The sequence below is a fragment of the Ipomoea triloba genome, chromosome 11 (genome assembly GCF_003576645.1).
Source record: "Ipomoea triloba cultivar NCNSP0323 chromosome 11, ASM357664v1".
Lineage (NCBI taxonomy): Eukaryota > Viridiplantae > Streptophyta > Magnoliopsida > Solanales > Convolvulaceae > Ipomoea > Ipomoea triloba.
In genome coordinates this window covers 2,039,144-2,064,321 of record NC_044926.1, presented here as the reverse complement: position 1 = coordinate 2,064,321, position 25,178 = coordinate 2,039,144, and the positions used below count along the sequence as shown (strand labels likewise).

The 25,178-nt window shown below is 35.7% G+C and overlaps 3 protein-coding genes and 1 long non-coding RNA gene across 7 annotated transcripts; 3 read left to right on the top strand and 1 right to left on the bottom strand.

Annotated features, from left to right (window-relative positions):
* Positions 1-1,394: 1,394 nt before the first annotated feature.
* LOC115996343 lies at positions 1,395-4,694 on the bottom strand. The gene is made up of 3 exons (XR_004093594.1): positions 4,620-4,694; positions 2,276-2,334; positions 1,395-1,441 (listed from the first exon to the last, which is right to left on the bottom strand). It is a non-coding gene; the product is annotated as an uncharacterized LOC115996343 (long non-coding RNA).
* Positions 4,695-5,211: 517 nt separating this feature from the next.
* On the top strand, positions 5,212-10,616 carry LOC115996940. The gene is made up of 10 exons (XM_031236385.1): positions 5,212-5,275; positions 6,732-6,866; positions 6,944-7,033; positions 7,207-7,305; positions 7,433-7,501; positions 7,617-7,766; positions 7,861-7,956; positions 8,208-8,304; positions 8,401-9,329; positions 9,418-10,616. Exons 1-10 carry the CDS (start codon positions 5,212-5,214, stop codon positions 10,614-10,616), a joined length of 2,928 nt encoding a protein of 975 aa, XP_031092245.1.
* A 225-nt stretch (positions 10,617-10,841) lies between these two features.
* LOC115996938 (ATP-dependent DNA helicase PIF1-like) lies at positions 10,842-12,384 on the top strand. Its single transcript, XM_031236384.1, has 3 exons — positions 10,842-11,739; positions 11,823-11,974; positions 12,028-12,384. The coding sequence occupies exons 1-3, from the start codon at positions 10,842-10,844 to the stop codon at positions 12,382-12,384; spliced, it is 1,407 nt and encodes a 468-aa protein (XP_031092244.1).
* Positions 12,385-12,716: 332 nt separating this feature from the next.
* On the top strand, positions 12,717-24,900 carry LOC115996341 (cytochrome P450 CYP72A219-like). 4 transcript variants are annotated; one of them, XM_031235549.1, is made up of 6 exons: positions 12,725-13,064; positions 13,138-13,355; positions 14,312-14,559; positions 14,654-15,038; positions 15,161-15,215; positions 18,518-18,993. In XM_031235549.1, exons 1-6 carry the CDS (start codon positions 12,773-12,775, stop codon positions 18,886-18,888), a joined length of 1,569 nt encoding a protein of 522 aa, XP_031091409.1. In that variant the 5' UTR covers positions 12,725-12,772; the 3' UTR covers positions 18,889-18,993. The 4 variants fall into 4 exon arrangements, with proteins under 4 accessions (XP_031091408.1, XP_031091409.1, XP_031091410.1 ...); XM_031235548.1 differs by lacking the exons at positions 13,138-13,355; positions 14,312-14,559; positions 14,654-15,038; positions 15,161-15,215; positions 18,518-18,993 and adding exons at positions 22,734-22,951; positions 23,481-23,731; positions 23,817-24,201; positions 24,295-24,900 and having other exon boundaries at positions 12,717-13,064; XM_031235550.1 differs by lacking the exons at positions 12,725-13,064; positions 13,138-13,355; positions 14,312-14,559; positions 14,654-15,038; positions 15,161-15,215 and adding exons at positions 16,203-16,511; positions 16,581-16,798; positions 17,528-17,778; positions 17,921-18,305 and having other exon boundaries at positions 18,463-18,888.
* Positions 24,901-25,178: the final 278 nt, after the last annotated feature.

Here is a 25,178-nt window from a genome sequence, read left to right as displayed (position 1 = left end):
CGGTGCGTCTTACGAATTGAGACCCATGAGACATTCTCACACGAAATTTTTTTCATTTTTCAACATATTGTGAGCGATTTCATTGGTCGACATCCTCACCATTTAGTCATAAGATAAAGTTGTTTGCACATGTGTCGCATGGGTATGGGTTAGGTTCATGGGATTGTTTGCATCTGTTGTACGTGGAGTGTGCATTCATTGTTGAACAGGTTTCTGTCTACAATTCTACAATAGTTCTTCTTTCTCACGTAAATGCAGACAACGACGTATGTTTGAAATCAACATTTTGGGATACTCTTTTCAATCTTTTTCAAGCGTGGCGTATGAAATATTATTAACTAGTGACCAAAAATTAAAATGGTTCAAAAGATTATATAAAATATTCATAACAAAATATAAAGCACAATTAATTAAATAAAATGGTTCAACTAAAAAATGCATTAAAAAAATCATGCATCTTCTCTATTGAGATGATATTTATAAATATTTTTTACTTTAGTTAAATCAACTTCAATTTTTTTCTACATTAATTTAAATACGATGATGTATTTATATATTATATTGACTACATGATTTATAAAAAGCGGACATTTAAAAAAATATTTTTCAAAATTGAACTACAAAATATATTTGATATCAATTACTTAATCAAGTTAAATAATGTTTACTATACATAACACATTATAATTAATCTTAACAAATAACACATGTTATAAATATAAGTATTAAATTACTCAATTATAAATATATTTCTAAACTTGAAATACATTACATGTCAATTTACATTATAAATATCACTATTAATATCAAAAAGAAAAATAAATCGCGATGTTACAACTAATAAAAATACAATTATAATTATAAATAAATGTCACATATATAGTCTCAACTTATTGACCTCTTAACCTCTTATAGAGATTACACTCTCATCATCCATGTAAGAGTGTAAATCAAGATACCTAGTGCCACTAGACCACAAGCTTGTTGGCATCTATATATATATATATATATAAAAGCCACACATTTCTGGAAAATAAAAAACATTTCGTTTTCCCGCCCAGTGAAAACGATGTCGTTTCACTAATTTGGGTTACAAACTGTGTCGTTTAGATTAGGGCAATTAATTACGGCCGGTTAATTGGTTTTGCAATGATTATTTACAACGTCGTTTGGCATTTCGAATGCGGCTGGACTCCTCGATTCACAATACCTTTTCGCATCTATCGACGGAGAAATAATACCGGTTCGTGGACCTGGGTACAAGTATATATACATTTTCTAGGACTACAATGAATGGAACCATTCAAATACATAAAATAAACACTGTGATTTCTGAGAGAAAAATTTTGTCACGAGAAGATATGGCTCCAATGTACATCCTTGCGCGTGATATTGATGATAGGAAGACTACTGCTGCCATGAGATTGCGCCTGATACGTACCTACGATATTGTACAAAGCAGATACAGTGACAAAGTCAGATCAAGGGAATGTGTATTCCATGATGAAGAGGTAACAGTATTAGTTTTTCTTAAACTTCCTTCACTAACAGTAAGTTCTTCTGACTGTAAATACAATTTTTTTGTTATTATAGGGTTCCTATGTGCATCTGAATATTCCAGGTAACAATGTTTCTGTTACTAACTCATTCATAGAAGGACATGTGTATTGCATCAAAAATTTCCTGGTAATCAGTCCTATCTATACCTATAGGACCTGTAGTAGTGCATTCATGTTGCAGTACTATCATAAAACTCTGGTCAAAGAATACAAAGGTGTAGATTTTCCTAGAAAAATGTTTCGTTTGCAGACTTTTGACTCAATCAAGAGTCTAGAAGGAATTGATCCAAAGGTTTTGATTGGTATGTTATACTGTTTTGGTATTTTTTTCTACTTAAATAGTCAGATTACTCTCTAATCATATATCCAATGGTGACTATACTTTGTTTAATGGCAGATGTCATTGGTCGTGTGGTGCAAATCTTCTCACCATTGGATAAGCTTATCAATGGGAGGCCTTCTAAACTGATCGATTTTGTAATCGAGGATTTAAAGTAAGTCTACAGTTACAAATATAGCATTTACTATACCTTCTACACTCAACTCAACTTATCCCACTTGCATTATCAGGGGCATTCAACTGAAATGTACAGTATGGGATCAGCATGTGGAAAAGGTCATGCCCTTTTGCCAATCTGACTTAAAAGAACCAGTCATTGTACTTATTCAAATGTGTAGGGTTATAGTGCCAGAAAACAGTAAGTAAATTGAATTACCTTTTCTGTGAGCCATTTGTTTTCTGTGAGCCATTTGATTTTTCTGTTACATGGAGTACCTGAAAATATAAACTTCGTTAAAATGCAGGTGGAGAAGTCAAAATTTGTAGCTCCTATGATGCAACCCAACTGTTGTTTAACCATGAATGTGATGAGTTTACTGATTTCAGAGACAGGTAATTTTCTATCTTAATAGTTACACTTTTTTATACAACTGTAATGCTTTCCTGTCTATAAAATTTGCAGTGTTTCTTTTTATAATTGTCAACATGCTTTTTATTAGACTATGTAATCAACCAACTCCTTTGAAGAGCATCACATCAAATTCCAGCCTTAGTTTTTCAACTTACACTTTGGGTGATTAAAGCAGTTCTAATATGGTTTTGAGTACCATTTCTGAACTCTATGAAAGGAGTGAGGTACATTTCTTTAGACTCTCTATTGGTATATTATTTTAAAGTTTTATTTTAAAGTTTCATTAAAAACTTTTTTAACACAATGATTGCATTCATTTGCAAACTGGGGAATATTGGGTGCCATGTATTATTCTGGAGCTAGATTGTAATTTGATTGACTGGTATTATCTTTCTTGCATAGGAACTAGGTGTAATAAAAAGGTTGATCTAAAGGGTGGGATGTATGTCTGTGGTAAGTGTGGAACTCACTGCGATAAACCTAAGTTAAGATATAAGATAAAAATTAGAGTGTATGATGCCAAAGGTAGTGCACCATTCTTACTTTGGGATCGCGAGGCACTTGAGCTATTGGGGGGCATCACAGCTGAAGAGCTTAAGGCTATGCAGCCAAAGGTAAGCATTTTATTACTTCCTTTCTAATCTCTACCACAAGCTGGTCCTACTGAAAATAGGAAAATTACAGAGTAACTTTGGCTTAAAATACAGGTTCCAACCAAAATTCCTAAAGAAATTGTATCATTGGTTGGTAGAGGAATGCTATTCAAGATTCATGTTGAGAGAGATCGATTAAGAGAAACGCAACCTTGCTTTTCCAGTCATGCAAATCAAAGATGACATTGCGGTTTTGAACGAGTATTGTCCTGGGCTGTTGAAGGTTACTAAGTAGAAGGCAACTAATTCTGTTGAGCTATTGGATGATGACTTAGATTATGATGCGGTAATTAGTTTTTCAAATTTTGAGTTCACAAAGTTCACATTTTTTACAAATTTCAAGGTCGTCTAACTCTTGCTATTTATTACTCCCTCTGTCTCATTTTACCTGTCCTATTTACTATTCATTGGTCAAACCATCTCTTATTTCTTTGCTTATTTTCTTTAGTAATTTTTTATTATTTTTAAATTTATTTTTTTGTGTTTAATAGTACTTTTAATATAGTTTCTAAATATATAAATTTTATATATTAATGCTAAACTTAATAATATGAAAAATTGAATTAAAAATTACTTCAGTCAAGCCTCGTTAAACGAATCAGACAACCATTTTGGGATGGAGGTAGTATTTGTTAGGGCTTTTTTTTCAGATGAAGAGGCTGAAAGTCCTCTGCCAAATGCATTAACTCAAATGACTAAAGGTGGTGGCAATGATAGTGAAGCAGTTAAAAGAAGGCTTTTGGATGAGTTTTCATCCACCCAGTGTCCAAAGAAGAAGACACACACTGCCATTATCAAGCTGGAAAAAGGATAGTGAATTAGGATTTGACCAAAACTCAGAGAACACTGAGCTCTGAATGTGGAGGGGTTGTAACTTGTGATTGTAGACATTGGTTCTAAATGTGTTGTGTGATGACATTTCCAGACATTCGATTGGGTTGTAACTTTTGATATCTGTTTTTTTATCTTAGAACTACTCTATTATTAAGTTACCCTTCTCCTATTTTGTTATTGCTGTTTGTAAACTTTTGCAGGTCTAAGTTTTGCAGTTTAAAAGCACCTACAACTACGAATAAGGCAGCAAGAAATACAAAACAAAGCAGTTCGAAGCAATATACATTAAACAAGTATGTACTGTGAACCACCAAGTGAAAAGAAGACAAACCAACAAAATGCAGTTTTAGATATAGTTAACCAATTTCTATACTCTATTTAGAAAGACCATTTTAGTGCCATTTTAGATACTTCTTAAATTTCTTTTTTTTTTTTTTGTTTTTTTTACATCTAAGATCCTTTTAAATAAGCAAAATTGTACTTACTTATATACTGTTTTTATAAAAAAGACCATTCTTTTTCTTTAATATTCAGTAAGGCCAATTACACAACTAAGTACTCTATATATAATACACCCACTAAATAAAAAGTTACAACAAGCAGATAAACACATGTACACATTCCACTGTGTATATTAAGAATTAAAAAAACAAGAAACTCACCTTAAGTCCTTCACATCATTGTCTGTCTGCTCTTACATCTATGTCTTCTTCTTCTCAATTTCCATTTTTTGGGGCCTGTACAAATGTGGAACTATAACTTAATCAAAATTTATTTATTATTCTAATGAACTTAAAACAATGATTTTAAAACAATTTATTCAAACATGACTAGAAAATTAAATTTGGGAAGTTAAGATAAGCTATAGTATCTGTGAAAACAACAATGTAGCATTGAAATATGATCTGATGATATTTTAATTCTATTTTATGAAAGCATGATTGATTATTAAAAACTTTTAAGTGTTCTGCAAAGCAGCACACACAACTGTCCCAATTATTAAGAAAACTGACATTAAATAGCACACAAATATTTATTCATAATGATTTCAACTATTGGCCTTCCCATGGCAATATCATTTAATGGCTACATGATCAATGGATGCCCAGCTTCATTTCACCTTCCCATGGCAATATCATTTAATGGTTACATGATCAATGGATGCCCAGCTTCATTTCACTTTATAAATGCCTCAATGTAAGTTACAATCACAATCACATTACAACATACTCTCTAAACAAACACAATTAAGGAATGAAGAGGTTGACAAAATCTACAGTCATAGGAACTAAACGCAAGCAAGAAGCAGACAACAAAGGTATGTATATTCAGTTTCAATTTACTAAGTCTGTACTTCTCAACTATTACATCTGATTACATCTATCTACTAGAGCTTAGGAATAAAGTTTGTTATCTTATCTTTGCTGCATATTCTTTTGTACTCTAGCAATCTTTAATATCTGTAAAAAGGCTTAGTAATTAGTACCAAAAAAAATACTATGCTGGTGAAAAGTATGCAAAACTAGGAAAAAAACACTTATCTTTTTTCGTACTCATTACATGAACCAAAACTGCATCTGTACAAGAACTGTATTGCAGCTTATCTGCAATTTGATGTAACTTCTATATACTCTAAAAACCTGAAATATTTGTACAGAGTAGCACAAATTAGTATAGCAAGTATATAACGCAAGATAGCAGTGTAGGATGTAGAATTTTTAGAACCTAGCAAACAATAACTTATCTTTTTTCCGATTCATTTTGATCTTTATAATCCACTGTTAACAATAGTAGAAAATCAAATTTTACAAAAAAATAAGAATACATACACATTAACTTACACAGCTTTAGATTACCAAAATTATTCCCAAGGACCTAACTAAATTGCATTTTTGGCAATTTATAACTGTTCTTGCAGTTTAGAAATTCACAGATCGACTATAACCATTTCAATTTTAGGATTTCATCACCATGCAATCCCAAATAAACCCTAGAGGTACTAAACTGAGTCCTACTGTGTACTTTACTACTAAGGTATTTGGGATTGCTGAACATTTGGACCAAATCTAAGGTTAAGATTACTAATACAACTAGCATATTGTAAGAATTTATACCAACGAACAGAATTCCTAAATCAAATGGAGTAATCGGTACTATAATCTTAAAATTAGTAGGTAAACATTTTAAAGAACAAAAACATACCCAAAATCTCCGAAATGTATCCTCTAGCATAGCTTTGCAACCAACCGCGCCGGATTACATCACCGGCGTCCACACAAACTTCCGATTCCCACTTTGTAGGTTAACAAACATCTAAAGGCTAGAAGTGCTGCAGTTTCATAGAAATTGCAGGCTAACCGATCTACACTTTTACCACAAACAGAGCTAAAGAGAAGAAGATTTGGATCAGTGATGTTTCCAGATTTCTATCGCTCAAAGATAGAAATCGCAGAAAGGGGAAAGTGGTAGACTGTTCGGCCAACAATCACAGACCCTTTCCTTATATATTTATTATTATTATTATTATTATTATTATTATATATTATAGATGTTATAGATTATAGATATTGTTGTAGATATATATTATATAGATTATTATTATATATATAGATATATAGATACTTTGTGGCCTTATAATAACATTTTAATTTAAGGCTATTAGTACTCTCTAACATTAATAAAAAAAAATTCTGTTTTTTTATTTGTTAAATCATAAAAAACATGTATTCAATCATTATGGAAATACATTATTCTTTTCTTTTTTGTGTTTATAGAAAATGAAAATTCGTTGGGTCATGAGAATAGCAATCCACCACAACAAAGCCAGTTATCATCTTATAAGACTCCTAGACCTTTCTGTGGAATTTTTCAAGCATCCTTATCTACGCCTTTGAGCGTATTAACTAATGGTTAGTACTCACTTCATTTTCTTTTTACTGTACTATTACATTGTAATTCGAATAACACTTATGTAATGTCTTATTAGTATGCTCAAAAGAAGTTAGTGTTCGTAACGTGAGTAATCGCACACCCTTATCTGCAATTTCGAGCACCCCGCCAGCAAACCAAGCTACAGGTATAGTAAATGAAATCTTTGTCTTTTATATGATTTTCAATTAAAGTTACAAAGTGTATTTGTTAGAATTGTTTCATTAAATTATTAATGAGAAATCATGGCGAAAACTAATAAATATGTTGTTAATAGTTAGTAAACTTCTTATTTTAACTGTTCGGAGCTTATGGCTACAGATTTAACAATGGAATCCCTTACTGGTAGTCACACTCATGAAAGAGTAGGACGTGTACTCCAACCAAGTCTCCGTACTCCAAATAGTGTCTTGACTAATGGTATGTATTTTTTTAAAAAAACTTACTTATCAAAATATAATAGATTATTAGAAATTGTATTTCATAGTTTTAAAAAGTTGGTTGCTTGACTGATGGTTTGTATTATGGGTGTCTTCAATTTTTTTAGAAAATGTTGCTATTAACCAACCACATATAGACGCTCAAGTTGGGCCTTCTACAACACATGCCGGTATTGGTATATAATTTATTAATCTTTACTCTTTTTCTTTTGTTAGTCAAATATAGTTATAGTATACAAATTTTATTCGAAACTTTAATTGTTACCCTAAACATGTGGTTAATCTGTTCAGGTTATAGTGAATCTATCACTAACTTAATCAAAAAACCAAGTAGTCGATTAATCAATACAAACAATCGGTCTGCTTCTGATGGTCGTAACCTCCACAGCGACTTCAATCAATGTAGCGAACAGGAAGATATCATCCCAGATGTTTTACCTGGTAATTTTTTTTCTCATTTTTTAAATATATGGTAGCTACAAATTATTGTTTTTTTTTATGGGTTACAACTTAAACTTTTTTAATTTTATTATAGTTGATTATGCCGACTTTGGTGATGCTTGTGATTCATGCTTACATTGTGGGGCACTTTTTTGGTACGAGGAACGGTTGAACAAGTCATATCTTAACGGTATTACTAAATATTCATTGTGTTGTGGACATGGAAAGATAAAACTACCACCTCCCACAAAACCACCGAAAGAATTATATGATCTATTTTTTTACGGATGGTCCGAAGAGAAACCACTTCTTGCAAAATATTAGGTCTTACAACAATATGTTATGTTTCACTTCAATGGGTGGGAAAGTAGACAGGACAGTGAACAAAGTGTGGTGGTCCACCTGTCTACCGTATAAACGGCCAGAACTTCCATTTGATAGGTAGTTTGCTGCCCATGGATGGTGCTCAACCAAAATTTGCCCAATTGTACATTCACGACACCGAGAATGAGATTAACAATCGTGTTGATTCAATAAGGTATGCACATATACTCTTACACCTATTCTTATTTCATCATCTTATTTTGTTATTGTATCAAATAAAAGAATTTAATTCAATTTTTTTTCTATGTAGGCATGAAAGCGGTACAACTTCTTTACACCTAGAGGTGGTAAACGACATAAAAAAAAAAGCACTGGATGACAACAATGTGCTGGTTAAGTCATTTAGAATGACTAGGTCTGAGATTCACAACAACCCACGAACTGAGGTAAAAATGAGACTGTTAGGGAAGAGGAGCAAGGATGCTAGGACCTATAATTTACCTACAGTATCTGAGGTTGCTGCATTGATAGTTGGTGACCTAGATCTAGACATGGGTTTTCGCGATATTTTGGTGGAGTCAAAAACAGGGAAACTCAAAAGAATCAGTGAACTCAACCCTGCTTACTTACCTATGCAATATCCTATTTTGTTTCCATATGGAGAGGATGGGTATAGGGATGACATCCAATTTGCAGCTAATCGTAGTCAACTACTTGGATCTAGGCAACGTTTAACACTACGGGAGTATTTTGCTTTTAGGTTACATGAAAGGAGAAGTGAACTTTCTACATTGTTGCATTCAAAGAGGTTGTTTCAACAATTCTTGGTCGATGCTTATACAATGGTTGAATCTGGTAGACTTATGTTTATAAGAAACAATCAGAAGGCATTGCGTTGTGAACAATACAAAGGGTTGTCGGATGCATTATTTAGGGGAGATATAGACCCTTCAACCCAAAGGAAGAAAATTATCTTACCATCAAGCTTTACAGGAGGTGCAAGGTATATGATACAAAACTACCAAGATGTCATGGCTATATGTCGTTGGATAGGCTATCCAAACTTATTCATTACATTTACATGTAACCCAAAGTGGCCTGAAATCCAACGGTTTATTGAAGTTAGAGGTTTGCGGACAGAAGATAGACCTGATATTGTTAGTTGCGTCTTCAAAATGAAGCTTGATAGTTTGGTTAAAGAATTAAAATCAGCAGAACTCTTTGGTCCCGTCAAAGCATGTAAGTCACTAATTCATTGTTTACTTATCATTGTAGTATGCCATTTTCCAATTGTTTTGATATTAATTTAATTTTTTTTATTGAACAGTAATATACACAATTGAATTCCAAAAAAGAGGACTACCACACGCACATATACTGTTGTTCCTTGGATCCAACAGGATGGAATCATCTCCTGATTCCATTGATAAATTCATTTCATCGGAAATTTCTGATATAGAGATTGATAAAGATTACTATAAGGCTGTCGAAGAATTCATGGTGCATGGTCCTTGCGATGTTGCTAGATCTAACTCACCTTGTATGGTTAATGGACGATGTACCAAATACTTCCCCAAAAGATTTGTTGATTCATCAAGTTTTGATCAAGATGGATACCCTATATATAGAAGGTGTGATGATGGAAGAACAATAACAAAGAATGGTATTCAAATGGACAATAGGTATGTGGTGCCTCATAACAGATATTTGTTGTTGAGGTACAGGGCACATTTGAATGTTGAATGGTGCAACCAGTCCAGATCTATCAAGTACTTATTCAAGTATATCAACAAAGCAAATGATCGAGTCACTGCCGAATTCTATAGAAGTTCCGCAGAAGCTAATGGTGTTGAGGTTGTTGATGAGATAAACATGTATTATGACTGTAGGTATGTTTCAGCTTCAGAGGCTACTTGGCGGTTACTTAGCTATGACATACAGTGCAGAACTCCAGCTGTGGAGCGACTTAGTTTCCACTTGCCAGATAGCCAAACAGTATACTTTCAAGACGATGAAGATGTGGAAACCATTTTGAATCGACAGACCTTGGGTGAAAGCATGTTTACTGAATGGTTTGAAGCTAACAAGAAATACTCTGAAGCGAGATTGCTAAGTTATATTGAAATGCCCAATAAATTTGTTTGGAAAAAAAATATGCAGCAATGGCAGCCAAGGCAACGTGGTTTTTCTATTGGTCGTATTTTTTACGTACCACCTGGTTCTGGGGAGCTTTATTATCTTCGTTGCCTATTGAACATAGTTCGAGGACCTCAGAGTTTTGAAGACATCAAAACATACAATGGAAAAGAGTACAACACTTTTAAGGATGCATGTTATGCCCGTGGGTTACTAGATGATGATCTTGAGTACATTGATGCAATTAAGGAAGCTAGCGAATGGTCTACTGCACATTCACTAAGAAAGTTGTTTGTCACACTTTTAATGGCAAACACAATGGGAAGGCCTGAATATGTCTGGAACGAGGTTTGGACGTATCTGGCAGAAGATGCTCAATACAATCGATGAAAAGTATTAAATGATCAAGGTATTCATTTCTCCATACTTTCTTAACATCAGATGATTTATATTATCTTAATTACATTGTAAATTAGCCTTTCTTTTAACTAACAAATTTCTAATTTCAATTCCTCAGATTTGTTTCTAAACGACCAAGAAAAAAAGGAGTTTGCACTAATACAGCTGGAAAAACTGTTATTACTTTACAATAAGAGTTTGAAGGATTTTCCAGACATGCCTTTAGTCTCAGGAGAATTGTCTCTTACCACTGACAATAGGTTGATCTTGGAAGAGTTATCATACGACCGTGAGTTGCTTGCTAAAGAAAGTCAGTTACTTCATGGTCAACTTACAGATGAACAAAGGTCAATTTATGATGCTGTTATTTCTTATGTTTATTCTAACAAGGGTGGATTGTACTTTGTTTACGGGTATGGTGGTACTGGCAAAACATTTCTTTGGAGGGCATTATCAGCTTATATTAGAGCTAAAGGTCAAATAGTTATCAATGTGGCATCTAGTGGTATAGCATCTTTGCTTTTGCCGGGAGGACGAACAGCACACTCTCGATTTGCAATACCTATTTCTATCAATGAAGAGTCAACTTGCAATATTCATCAAGGTAGCCAGTTGGCAGATCTCATTGTTGCAGCGAAGTTGATAATTTGGGATGAAGCACCAATGATGCACAAGCACTGTTTTGAGGCTTTGGATCGAACAATGCGAGATATATTAAGATTTGTTAATCAAGACAGTGGTCATAGGACATTTGGAGGTAAAACAGTGGTATTCGGAGGTGACTTTAGGCAAATTTTACCTGTGGTGCCAAAAGGATCAAGACAAGACATTGTTTCTTCAGCTATAAATTCATCATACCTTTGGAAGCATTGCAAAGTTATGCGCCTAACAAAGAATTTGAGGTTAAATAGTATGCAACCTGGTTTGGATCAACAACGAATGGAAGAATTTGCAAACTGGCTTTCTTCAATAGGTGATGGTACTATTGGAGAAGATAACGATGGTTACGCTGAGGTTGATATCCCTTCTCAAATGTTGTTGAAATGTAATGGTGATCCTATTGCAACTATTGTTAACAGTACTTTCCCTCAGTTCAACGGTGGTATAATTGATGGTAGTTGCTTTCATAGCAGTGCTATTTTAGCACCAACATTACAAGTTGTGAAGTGAATAAATATATGTCGGACTTGACTATAGGTGAAGGGAAGACGTATTTCAGTTCTGACACAGCTTGCAAAGCTGATGGTACTTCTACTGTACTTGCAGATGTCCATACACCTGAATTCTTAAACACTATTAGAGCTTCAGGCTTGCCAAATCATGCTTTAACATTAAAGGTTGGGTCACCTGTAATGTTAATGAGGAATATTGATCACAGTCTATGACTATGCAATGGTACTAGATTGGTGAACATGTGGTTGAAGGAAGTATACTTGCAGGACCAAATGCTGGCACTAGGGTTTTGATTGTTAGAATGACGATAACGCCATCTGACACAAGATTGCCTTTCAAGTTCAATAGAAGACAATTTCCTCTCATGTTGTCATATGCAATGACTATCAACAAGAGTCAAGGCCAAACTTTGTCCAATGTTGGTTTGATCCTTAGGAAACCAGTTTTTGTCCATGGACAACTATATGTTGCTGCATCAAGAATAAGTCAACCAAACGGCCTCAAGATTTTAATTTGTAATGATTCAAAAAGTACTCTTAACAGTACAACTAATGTAGTTTACAAAGAAGTCTTTAACAATTTGTAATTTGTTAATTAATTAGAACTTTGTAATTTCTAAATTCATTAATCTTAACATTTTTTTTCCTTTCCAAAGTTTTTAACGTTTTTAACTGCCTTTTTGTACAAAAATGCTTCATTCCTATTAATATTAATATTAGTCTGTGCATTGCACGGGTCAATAGCTAGTGATATATGAATATATTAGAATTTAATGAAATGAAAAGTAATTATGTCACATCTAATTTTCCAAGACAGAAGGAAAAAAAATTAAAATATCAAGTCGGCCACATTTAATTATTATCGCCGTCGTCATCCCTGACGTGTCCGCCCAACAGTCTTCATAACTCATGAGTTGACATATCATATATGAAACCCGGTTACCCGCCGTGAAATCAAGAACTCCCAAAGTTCCGATGGCCTCGCCGGAGATGGAGGTGATGATATGCACCCTACTGGGAGTGTTTGTTTCGGTGGGTTTGTTGGCTTTCGCATGGGGAGTGTTGGGTTGGGTGTGGTTTAAGCCGAAGAAGCTCGAGAAGTGCCTAAAACAGCAAGGCCTCAAAGGAAACCCTTACAGAATCCTCTCCGGCGACATGAAAGAGCTCGCGAAGATGATGACCGACGCCCTTTCCAAGCCCATGACTCTGTCGGATAACATAGCCCCCAGAGTCATCCCGTATTATGTTAACCTCGCCGAAAAATACGGTATGTTTCTCGGTCTGCTGTGAATTTTATCCATCCATCCCAGAATTCTGTTAAATTCAATGATGTTTTGCAGGTAAAAACTGTTATGTATGGATGGGTCCAATGCCTATGGTGTTCATTAGGGATCCTGAGCTAGTTAAGGAGGTTTTGAACAAATATGAACTGTTTCAGAAGCCTAGGAACAATCCACTGGGCAGGAAGTTGGCACGAGGGCTTGTGAGCTATGAGAAAGAGCAGTGGGCAAAACACAGAAGACTACTCAATCCTGCCTTCTATACGGAGAAGCTAAAGGTGTGTTTAATGTTTCTCAACTTTTGTTCTGTTCTCTAAGACAATAAACATGATTCCATAATAGTTTGTTGTCTTGTTGAGTTGAGGTAGCTAGAATTGTAGCAGGGGGATTGTCTCTTACTTTATTTGGACAAATAGATGGTGTTAAAGTAGAGTGGCATACTAGCCTAGGATCGGGGATCAAAAAGTCTAAATGAGAAGTTTCACTCAAGATTTGTTTCCCACAGTATGGTGGGGTTCGATTCTTGATTTCTGATTCCTACCACAACACTAGCCTAGGACTGGGTATCAAATAGGCTAAATTATATATCGTTGATAAAAGTTTCACTTAAGACTTGTTTCTGACAGCATGGTGGGGTTCGATTCTTGATTCCTAATTCCTACTATGATATTAGCCTAGGAAAGGGGATCAAATAGCCTAGTTATATACCGTTGATGAAAAGCTTCACTTAAGACTTGTTCCCCACAGCATGATGGGGTTCAGTTCTTGATTCTTGATTTCTACCACAATACTAGCCTAGGACCAGGGATCAAATATCCTAAATTATATACTTTTGATGATAAGCTTTACTTAAGACTTGTTCCCTACAGCATGGTGGGGTTCGATTCTTGATTCCTGATTCGTGATTCCTACCACAATACTAGACAAGGATCGGGGATCAAATAGCCTAAATTATATATCGTGGATGAGAAGACTACTTAAGACTTGTCTCCACAATGGGTGGGGGTTTGAGTTTGAGTTGGCTACTTGTGCACAAAAGTGTACAGTTTGGCAAACCGGAAAACTTGGGTTAATGGGTTATATATATAAAAGCTTTGTAAAGGCAGGGAAGTGTTGCTTTATGCCATAAACTTGCATCACTAAAACTGGCCCAATGGAAAATGTTACATGCACCACTGAACTAGATAATATTTTAACTGCTGGAATTCTATCTTCAACTCTTGAATTGCAACAGCTTATGCAACCGGCTTTCTTGCTAAGCTGCTCTGAAATGCTGAGCAAGTGGGAGGGGATTGTCTATGGAAAAGGATCATCTTGTGAGGTGGATGTGTGGCCTGACCTTCAAGCCCTAACCTGTGATGTGATTTCTCGAACAGCATTTGGGAGCAGCTATGAAGAAGGAAAGAGGATCTTTGAGCTTCTGAGAGAACAGGCCATTCACTTCATGGAAGCTGTGCGCCAAGTTTATATACCTGGATGGAGGTAAAATAACAAGGACTGTGAGTGAGTGAGACGATAGGCGTAGAAATGAAAGTTTGTGGTTTAGTTTCATTAACTTGTAATTAGTTTACTGCAGATTTGTGCCAACTAAGAGGAACCGACAAATGAATGCCATTGACAAGGAAGTGAAATCATCTATCCGTGTTATTATAGAGAAGAAAATGAAGGCGATGCAGGCTGGGGAGACGAACAGCGATGATTTATTGGGCATACTATTGGAATCCAACTTACAAGAAATTAGACAGCAGGGGAACAAGGCATTTGGAATAAGCATTGAGCAGATCATCGATGAGTGCATCCTGTTCTATTTTGCAGGGCAGGAGACTACTTCTGTGATGCTGGTGTGGACTATGATTGTACTCAGCAGATATCAAGATTGGCAAGCTCGAGCTAGAGAAGAGGTTTTGCAGGTTTTCGGGGATAAGAAACCAGATTTCGAAGGGTTGAATGACCTTAAAGTTGTAAGTATAATCTAACCTTAACTCGTTAAGGCTATTCTGAGCAGTGTGAGTACCATAAACTTCATATGCTATATATACTGCAGATCTTACATAGTGCTTGTATTGTCATATCCTCCTTACAGGTGACAATGATTTTATACGAGTCTTTAAGGCTATACCCGCCATTAGCTGGCCTAGGTAGGAGGACCATAGAGGAAACGAAACTAGGAGAAATGGTTCTGCCACCAGGAGTAATGCTGTCGTTACCAACACTCTTGATCCATCTTGACACCGAGATATGGGGTGACGATGCTAAAGAGTTCAAGCCAGAGAGGTTCCGGGAAGGGATAATGAAGGCAACAAATGGCAAGCACGCGTTCTTCCCATTTAGCGGGGGACCTCGAATATGCATTGGTCAGAACTTCGCTTTGGTAGAGGCTAAAATGGCTATGGCTATGATTCTGCAAAGATTCTCCTTTGAGCTTTCCCCTTCTTATGCACATGCTCCATTTAACAGATTGATCACTCAACCTCAGCATGGTGCTCCTCTAATTATGCACAGGCTTTAATATGCTATATGCTTCACTTCCCAGTTCTCAGAATTTCTTTCTGTACTAGTGTACTATATAAACAAATAAATAATATGCTTTGGACAGGCAAGATTTAATGTAAGAACTCATTTCAGTTTAGAGCAATGTATGTACTAATGCATGAACTTTTAATCCTAGTTTTTATAAGGAATAAAATAGACAATGGATACAATAAGAATTTAATTTATCGATAGAATAGACTTGATAAATTGTATTCTAATGTTGGGTTAGATTGAAAATAGAACTATAATAAGCATTCATTATACAAAGTTACTTATCTAATTTTCACGGTGGATCCAATAAACGTGATACTCCTAGAAGGCAAATTATTCTTTGAACTCAAATTCATAGGCAAATTATTCTTTGAACTCAAATCCATCTCGCAAGGTGAATTTGAGTTCAAAATAATGTTGAAAATTTTGTTTGAATTGAATGTAATGAAAAAGTAATTATGTCACATCTAATTTTCCAAGGGGCACTTAATTTACCAGTAGTTTTGACTTTTGAGTTATTAATTATTATCGCCGTCGTCATCCCTGACGTGTCCGCCCAACAGTTGATATATGAGAAACCCAGTTACCCGCCGTGAAATCAAGAACTCACACAGTTCCGGTGACCTCGCCGGAGATGGAGGTGATGATATACACCCTACTGGGAGTGTGCGTTTCGGTGGGTTTGTTCGCGTTCGCATGGGGAGTAATGGGTTGGGTGTGGTTTAAGCCGAAGAAGCTGGAGAAGTGCCTAAAACAGCAAGGCCTCAAAGGGAAACCCTACAGAATCCTCTCCGGCGACATGAAAGAGTTCGCGAAGATGACGACCGACGCCCTTTCCAAGCCCATGAATCTGTCTGATAACATAGCCCCGAGAGTCATTCCGTATTATGTTCACCTCGCCGACAAATATGGTATTCTTCTCAGTCTGCTGTGAGTTCTATCCATTCCAGAATTCTGTTAAATTCAATGATGTTTTGCAGGTAAAAACTGTTATTTATGGATGGGTCCAATGCCAATGGTGTTCATCAGGGATCCTGAGCTAGTAAAGGAGGTTTTGAACAAACATGATCTGTTTCAGAAGCCTAGGAACAATCCATTGGGCAGGAAGTTGGTACGAGGACTTGTGAGCTATGAGAAAGAGCAGTGGGCAAAACACAGAAGACTCATCAATCCTGCCTTCTATTCGGAGAAGCTAAAGGTGTGTTTAATGTTTCTCAAGTTTTGTTCTGTTCTCTCAGACAATAAACATGATTCATACACCTACAATACATCAAGCTATAGTTGATTCCATAATAGTTTGTTGTCTTGTTGAGTTGGTGTAGAATTATAGCAGAGAGATTGTGTCTTACCTGATTTGGTCAAATAGATGGTGTTAAAGTGGAGTAGGACCGGGATCAAATAGCCTAAATTACATACCGTCAATGAGAAGTTTCACTTAAGACTTGTTCCCATTGCATGGTGGGGTTCGATTCTTGATTCTTGATTCTTGATTGCTATTACTTACCACAACACTAGCCTAGGACCGGGGATCACATAGCCTAAATTATATACCGTTATGAGAAGTTTCACTTAAGACTTGTTCCTCACAGCATGGTGGGGTTCGGTTCTTGATTCCTGATTCCTACCACAAATACTAGCCTGGGACCAGGGACGAAATAGCCTAAACTATATGTGGTGGATGAGAAGACTACCTAAGACTTGTTTCCCGCAATGGGTGGGGGATGCCACAAACATTGCGGGTTTGACTTTGGGTTTGCTACTTGTGCGCACAAGTCTACAGTTTGGCAAACCGGAAGACTTGGGTTATAATATAAAAAGCTTTGTAAAGGCAGGGAAGTGTTACTTTATTCCATAAACTTGCTTTACCACTGAACTAGATGATATTTTAACTGCTAGAGTTCTATCTTCAACTCTTGAATTGCAACAGCTTATGCAACCGGCTTTCTTGCTAAGCTGCTCTGAAATGCTGAGCAAGTGGGAGGGGATTGTCTATGGAAAAGGATCATCATATTGTGAGGTGGATGTGTGGCCTGACCTTCAAGCTCTAGCCTGTGATGTGATTTCTCGAACAGCGTTTGGGAGCAGCTATGAAGAAGGAAAGAGGATCTTTGAGCTTCTGAAAGAACAGGCCATGCACTTTGTGGAAGCTGTTCGTCAAGTTTATATACCTGGATGGAGGTAAAATAACGGCTATGTTTGGCAAATCTAGCTGAAAAGGTAGCTGAAAGCTGAAAAGCTATAAGCTAGAAGCTGAAATATGAAGATAGGCGTAGAAATGAAAGTTTGTGGTTTTCATTAAATTGTAATTAGTTTACTGCAGATTTGTGCCAACTAAGAGGAACCGAAGAATGAATGCCATTGACAAGGAAGTGAAATCATCTATGCGTGTTATTGTAGAGAAGAGAATGAAGGCGATGCAGGCCGGGGAGACGAACAACGATGATTTATTGGGCATACTATTGGAATCCAACTCACAAGAAATCAGACAGCAGGGGAACAAGGAATTTGGAATGAGCATTGAGCAGATCATCGACGAGTGCATCCTGTTCTATTTTGCAGGGCAAGAGACTACTTCTGCGATGCTTGTGTGGACTATGGTTCTACTCAGCAGATATCAAGATTGGCAAGCTCGAGCTAGAGAAGAGGTTTTGCAGGTTTTCGGGGATACGAAACCAGATTTCGAAGGGTTGAATGACCTTAAAGTTGTAAGTACATCAATCCAAGTCATACATATATCGTTGACACTAACGTGTTAGATATAAATATAATCTAACATTAACTTTAGATAGTGTATTCGAGACTATTCTGAGCATTGTGAGTACCATAAACTTCATATGCTATATTTTCATATCCTCCTTACAGGTGACAATGATTTTATACGAGTCTTTAAGACTATACTCACCTGTACCTGGCCTAGTTAGGAAGACCATAGAGGAAACGAAACTAGGAGAAATGGTTCTGCCACCGGGAGTACTGCTGTCGTTACCAACACTCTTGATCCATCTTGACACCGAGATATGGGGCGAAGATGCTAAAGAGTTCAAGCCAGAGAGGTTCCGGGAAGGCATAATGAAGGCAACAAACGGCAAACAAGCATTCTTCCCATTTAGCGGGGGACCTCGAATCTGCATTGGTCAGAACTTCGCTTTGGTAGAGGCCAAAATGGCTATGGCTATGGTTCTGCAACGCTTCTCCTTTGAGCTTTCCCCTTCTTATGCACATGCTCCATTTAGAAGAATGATGACTCAACCTCAGCATGGTGCTCCTCTTATTATGCACAGGCTTTAATATGCTATATGGTTCTTCCCAGTTCCCAGAATTCCTCTCTGTACTAGTGTACTATATAAACAAATAAATAAATAATATGCTTTGGACAGGCAAGATTTAATGTAAGAACTCATTTCAGTATAGAGCAACGTATGTACTATGCATGAACTTTCAAGAAATAGAAATCTTATTTTATAATGAATAAAATAGATAATGGAATGATAAGAATTTAATTTTATTGTTTGGCTTGTCAGAAAAAATAGACTTGATAAATTGTATTATAGTGTTTGATTAGCTTAAATAAAATAGAAATGTAATAAGCATTTATTAGACTTAATGTAATGCTGAGCACGAAACCATGCAACACCTTTTCATGGACTGCCACGAGACATTGGCAACACCTTAGGGTTTAGTTTATTTGTTTAGATTTTAGGATTTATTTAATAATGTATTATTCTATATTATTTGATAGATATATTAGGAAGTGGTGCGGTGCAAACCGATCCGAAGGAGCGGAGCGAGGAAGACCTGAGCGAACTCGGACCCGAAAGCGAGCTCCACTTAGACCACGGCTCGAGTGCTGACCCCGGGTCGGTGCTCTGTGACTTCGGGTGGACTTGCGTCGGGGGTCGGTGCCGACCCCGGGTCAGCACCTTGGACCTCGGTTTTGGCCTTAGGTCATGGCTGCAGGTGTTGACCCTGGGTCAACCTTGGACATTAGTTCGGCCTTAGGTCGTGGCTGGTGTCGACCCCGGGTCAGCACCTTGGACCTCGACTGGGTTGCGAACCCCAAGTCGGTATCGGGACTCGGTCAAAGGAGGGTTCGGGGCGCGCGGTCCAAGTTTGTTATAACAACCCCCTTTTTGCGGAGACGGTTAAGTGACTTGACAATATAAAAGGCATTGTATTTGTCTTGTTTAAACATTATATTCTCACTCATTGTTCTAATCTATCATTGTAATAGCATTACATTATCTTGTAATAGCTCGTTTTATTCATCTTCCTTATCCGTTTACTATTTATTACTCATGTCCCATTTTATTTGTCCTACTTACTATTCATTGGTCAAACCAACTCTTTCTTCTTCGTTTATTTTCTTTATTATTTTTTACTTATTTTTACATTTGATTTTTTGTGTTTAATAGTACATTTAGTATAGTTTCTAAATATATAAATTTTGTATATTAATACTAAGCTTAATATTATAAAAAATTGAATTAAAAATAACTTCAGTTAAGTCTTCGTTAATCGAATCAGACACATAAAATGAGACGTAATGAGTATTATTTATCGGGTTTATTAATTCGGACCCATATTAATTAAATACATCATTATTAAAAATTACACTCTAGTATTAACATTACATTTTTAAAGTTAAAAAAAATGTCACAATATTTTATTCTCAATTACGAATTAAAAATCTATTAGATTCTATCAAATAAATGACTAAAATTGTTTTTTTTTTTTTAAAAAAAAATTTCTAGAAACATGTTATATGTATAGTGAGGTATTTGATTGGTTGACAACCTCACCAGTCACCATTTAGTCAAATGATAAAATTTATTTGCATGTGGACACGTGGAGTGTGCATTATGCATTCATTTATTGGGCAATGAACAAGTTGTTGTCTACTATTGTACTCCATAGTAAATAACGACAATGACGTATGATTGAAATGAGATAACTTCATAACTTGGTTAACTTGGACAAGTTAATTGAGCTGTTGAATTAAAAATTATAATATTTCAAATTTAACTTGTGTATATCATCCCTCAAAGATTATATGATAATAATATACACAAGTTAAATTAGTGAGACTGTTAACTTGATAATAACAAAATTACAAATTCGACACTCAACATGAGCAATTTATTGATATTCTTGGTTTTAACAAGTAGCTATAAACAACCTAAAAAAATAATTCATTAATTCTTCTAGAAATGATAAATGCTCAACCATGAAAACTAGGATGGGTCATATGCAACAGAGAAAGTTAGGCATCTCCAACTCAAAATATCAAATTCACTAAATTTTAAACCAAAAGAAATATTTTCAGCATATTCTTACACCATTTTTCTTCCTACACTAAAATGATTTATATTATCATAAATTAAAAATTTATATTAATACTTTAATTATTTTAATATAAACTATAATTGTAATGCAAATAATATTTTTATTCCACAAATTTAATTTTGTTGAACTCATGTATGTGGTGTACGTATGTGCGTTCATTATTGAATAGGTTGTTGTCCACTATTTTAGTACATAATTCTTCTTTTGCACGTAAATACAGGCAACCACGAATGATTGAAATCCATACTTGGGAATGGTCAAGTTACTGGAACTATTATAAAAATAATAAAAATGTCATTCAAATTAATTATTTTTAAATAGTGTTGGTGTAAGATTTTAACAAGAATTTAAAAAATATGTTGGTGTAATAAGATTCGGTGTTAAATTATGTATTGTGCTTATTTGTGCATTCATGCTTATACAATTTCTGTTCACTTTATTTTTTTTTCAATTTTCCTTTCTTTTATCGTTAAATATAATTACATATATATTGTACTAATAATACATTTGCAAATTATTTTTATATTTTACATTTTTATTTATACAAAATAAATTAATTATTTTTTTTGAGTGCAATTAATTATTTATATTCTTTTATAATTTATTTGTAATAATAGTGAAGGGGGGAGGGGGGTGGGTTTGCATACCAGAAAAAATTTATGATTGGTTTTTGGCTAATGGGATGGAGGTTTTTAGATAAATTTTTCTCCAACAAAACATGATTTTTGCATGAGAATTAAAAAAAATGGCGTGTGGAGATACATATGCGCCCAACAGGTGCGTTTCTGAAACACGCTACGAACTTTTATTTATTTATTTATTTTAAATTTTATTGCTTTTTAATTTCGATTTTGTTTTTTTTATTGTTTTATTTATATACTTTAATTTTTGTTAACAAGATTTTAGTTTACTGTTAAAGCAATTAATTTTAATTTGTAAGTATTTAATATTTTAATTTTGTAATTATCATTTTAATTAAATGTAGGTATGTTTATTTTAATTAATTAATTTTTTATTTTATTATAAATTTTAAATAAATAAAAAAATAATTAAAATATGATAATAAAATTGGGGGCCAATAAAAAACTTGAAACTAATGTGTAAATTTTTTTTTTTGAGATTGAGTAAAATAGTGAATAATGAGATAGACTTTTACCTACAAAAAAAATTTGAGGCTGCTGGCTGCTCTTATAAACGAAAGTAATTAATATATCACATCAGAAAGTAACATTTTCCAAGATAAAAGGACAAAATAAAATAAAATGGTACCCACAGTTGGACGGATAAATTTCGAGTAATTATCGGCTTTATCGCCGTCGTCATCCCTGACGCGTCCACACAGCAATCTCGCAATATAACACATTAACACCCATCGTGAAATCAAGAACGCCCACAGCCCCACAGTTCCGGCGACCTCGACGGAGATAGATGGAGGCGATATACACCCTACTGGGATTGTGCGTTTCAGTGGGTTTGTTGGCGTACGCATGGGGAGTGTTGGGTTGGGTGTGGTTTAAGCCGAAGAAGCTGGAGAAGTGCCTAAAACAGCAAGGCCTCAAAGGAAACCCTTACAGAATCCTCTCCGGCGACATGAAAGAGCTCGCGAAGATGACGAGTGACGCCATTTCCAAGCCCATGGCTCTGTCGGATAACGTAGCCCCGAGAGTCATCCCGTATTTTGTTCACCTCGCTAACAAATATGGTATTTTTTATTTTTTTTTTCATTCTTCCCATTCTGCTGTGAATTTCATCCATCACAGAATTCTGTTAAATTCAATGATGTTTTGCAGGTAAAAACTGTTATGTATGGATGGGTCCCATGCCTATGGTGTTCCTCAGGGATCCTGAGCTAATCAAGGAGGTTTTGAACAAATATGATCTGTTTCATAAGCCTAAGAACAATCCACTGGGGAGGAAGTTGGTACGGGGAATTGTGAGCTATGAGAAAGAGCAGTGGGCAAAACACAGAAGAATAATCAATCCTGCCTTCTATTCAGAGAAGCTAAAGGTGTGTGTAATATTTCTCAAGTATTCATATTTCATACACCTATTATACATCTAGCTATTGGATAAGTATTTTAAGTCTAGTATGATAGTTAGAATGCATATTTATGTTTATATATTATATGCTTAACCAACAAATTCTATTGTAGTTTGTTGTCTTGTGCAATTGATGGTGTAAAAGTGGAGTGGCTTACTAGCCTAGATCCTAGCCTCAAATAGCCTAGGACGAATAGTGTAAGACTTTGTTTGGTAAATGATTGTTTGTTAGCTGATAGTCATTAGATGAATTAATAATATTAGCTGTTTGTAGAAAACTAATAGTGGTCAAATAAGCCAAAATGGGCTGATAAGCTAACTATTTTACCAAACAGGTTTAAATATGCTTTGATAAGGTGGGAGTTGTTGCTTTATGAACCACAAAATGACCATCATTGACCTATTAAACTTGCATCACTATATAATGAAAAATGTGACATGCACCACTGGACTAGATAATATTTTAACTGCTAGAGTTCTTGAATTGCAACCAACAGCTTATGCAACCTGCATTCTTGCTAAGCTGCTCTGAAATGCTGAGCAAGTGGGAGGGGATTGTCGATGGAAAAGGATCATCTTCTTGTGAGGTGGATGTGTGGCCTGACCTGCAAGGCCTAACCTGTGATGTGATTTCTCGAACAGCGTTTGGGAGCAGCTATGAAGAAGGAAAGAGGATCTTTGAGCTTCTGAAAGAACAGGCCACGCACTTCATGGAAGCTGTGCGTCAAGTTTATATACCTGGATGGAGGTAAAATAACGACTGTGAGACAATAGGGCATATAAATGAAAGTTTGTGGTTTAGTTTTCGTTAACTTGTAATTACTTTACTGCAGATTTGTGCCAACTAAGAGGAACAGAAGAATGAGCGCCATTGAGAACGAAGTGAGATCATCTATCCAGGTTATTATCGAGAAAAGAATGAAGGCGATGCAGGCTGGGGAGACAAACAAGCATGATTTATTGGGCGTATTACTGGAATCCAACTTGCAAGAAATCAGACAGCAGGGGAACAAGGAATTTGGGATGAGCATTGAACAGATTATCGACGAGTGCATGCTGTTCTATTTTGCAGGGCAGGAGACTACTTCTGCAATGCTGGTGTGGACTATGATTCTACTCAGCAGATTTCAAGATTGGCAAGCCCGAGCTAGGGAAGAGGTGTTGCAGGTTTTCGGGGATAAGAAACCAGATTTCGAAGGCTTGAATAACCTTAAAGTTGTAAGTAATATTCATTTCATACATGGTTGACAATAGCTAGTGGCCTAGTGCTCATCTTGGACCTCGTTCGATCTTGTCTTATCCTCCTTACAGGTGACAACGATTTTGTACGAGTCTTTAAGGCTATACCCGCCAGCAGGTGGACTAGCTAGGAGGACCATAGAGGAAACGAAGCTAGGAGAAATGATTCTGCCACCGGGGGTAATGCTGTCATTACCGATATTCCTGATGCACCTCGACACTGACATATGGGGCGAAGATGCTAAAGAGTTCAACCCCGAGAGGTTCAGCGAAGGGATAATGAAGGCCACAAACGGCAAACAAGCATTCTTCCCATTTGGCGGGGGGCCTCGAATATGCATTGGTCAAAACTTTGCTTTGATAGAAGCTAAAATGGCAATGGCTATGATTCTGCAACGCTTCTCGTTCGAGCTTTCTCCTTCTTACGCGCACGCTCCATTTTCGCGGGTGACCACTCAACCTCAGTATGGTGCTCCTCTGATTATGCACAAGCTTTAATATGCTTCTTCCCAGTTCTCAGAAATCCACTAATATGTAGGCTTGAGCCAAGTTTCTATATGTTCTGTACTCTTTGAAAGTTTACTGCAGACTGAATCTGCCCTTCTCTGTGTATAAACAAATAAATGTATGATGTGCTTTGGACATGCAAGATTTAATGTGAGAATTCATTCCAGTTTAGAGCAATGTTAATCACTATGAATAGACTAGATAGAAGGAAAATAATAGTTAATAAGAAGAATAATGGCTCTGAACCACTCCTAAATTTCCCCGCTCATATTCTCCTCATGATGTGACTTTTATTCATTGGGTGTCTGTGAGTTAGCTGTCCTACCACTAATTAAAAAAGAATTTAATAACTAATTAAATAATATTGCACTATAGCATACAAGATTGATTGGATAAGAAAAATAAGGGTCCGTTTGAAAAATAGGAAAATGACTTCAGGAAATTTTTTT

What these genes read in the sequence shown, in the direction of transcription:
- LOC115996940 (XM_031236385.1), top strand. Translation starts at nt 5,212, where the DNA reads ATGAAGAGGTTGACAAAATCTACAGTCATAGGAACTAAACGCAAGCAA. An exon ending in GCAAGAAGCAGACAACAAAG is followed by an intron (nt 5,276 to 6,731) that starts GTATGTATATTC and finishes TTGTGTTTATAG; the next exon opens with AAAATGAAAATTCGTTGGGT. An exon ending in CTTTGGTCCCGTCAAAGCAT is followed by an intron (nt 9,330 to 9,417) that starts GTAAGTCACTAA and finishes TTTATTGAACAG; the next exon opens with TAATATACACAATTGAATTC.
- LOC115996341 (XM_031235548.1), top strand. Translation starts at nt 12,773, where the DNA reads ATGGCCTCGCCGGAGATGGAGGTGATGATATGCACCCTACTGGGAGTG. An exon ending in TCTATTCAGAGAAGCTAAAG is followed by an intron (nt 22,952 to 23,480) that starts GTGTGTGTAATA and finishes TGCAACCAACAG; the next exon opens with CTTATGCAACCTGCATTCTT. An exon ending in GCTTGAATAACCTTAAAGTT is followed by an intron (nt 24,202 to 24,294) that starts GTAAGTAATATT and finishes TCCTCCTTACAG; the next exon opens with GTGACAACGATTTTGTACGA.
- LOC115996938 (XM_031236384.1), top strand. Translation starts at nt 10,842, where the DNA reads ATGCCTTTAGTCTCAGGAGAATTGTCTCTTACCACTGACAATAGGTTG. An exon ending in CAACGGTGGTATAATTGATG is followed by an intron (nt 11,740 to 11,822) that starts GTAGTTGCTTTC and finishes ACTTGACTATAG; the next exon opens with GTGAAGGGAAGACGTATTTC. An exon ending in CATTAAAGGTTGGGTCACCT is followed by an intron (nt 11,975 to 12,027) that starts GTAATGTTAATG and finishes CAATGGTACTAG; the next exon opens with ATTGGTGAACATGTGGTTGA.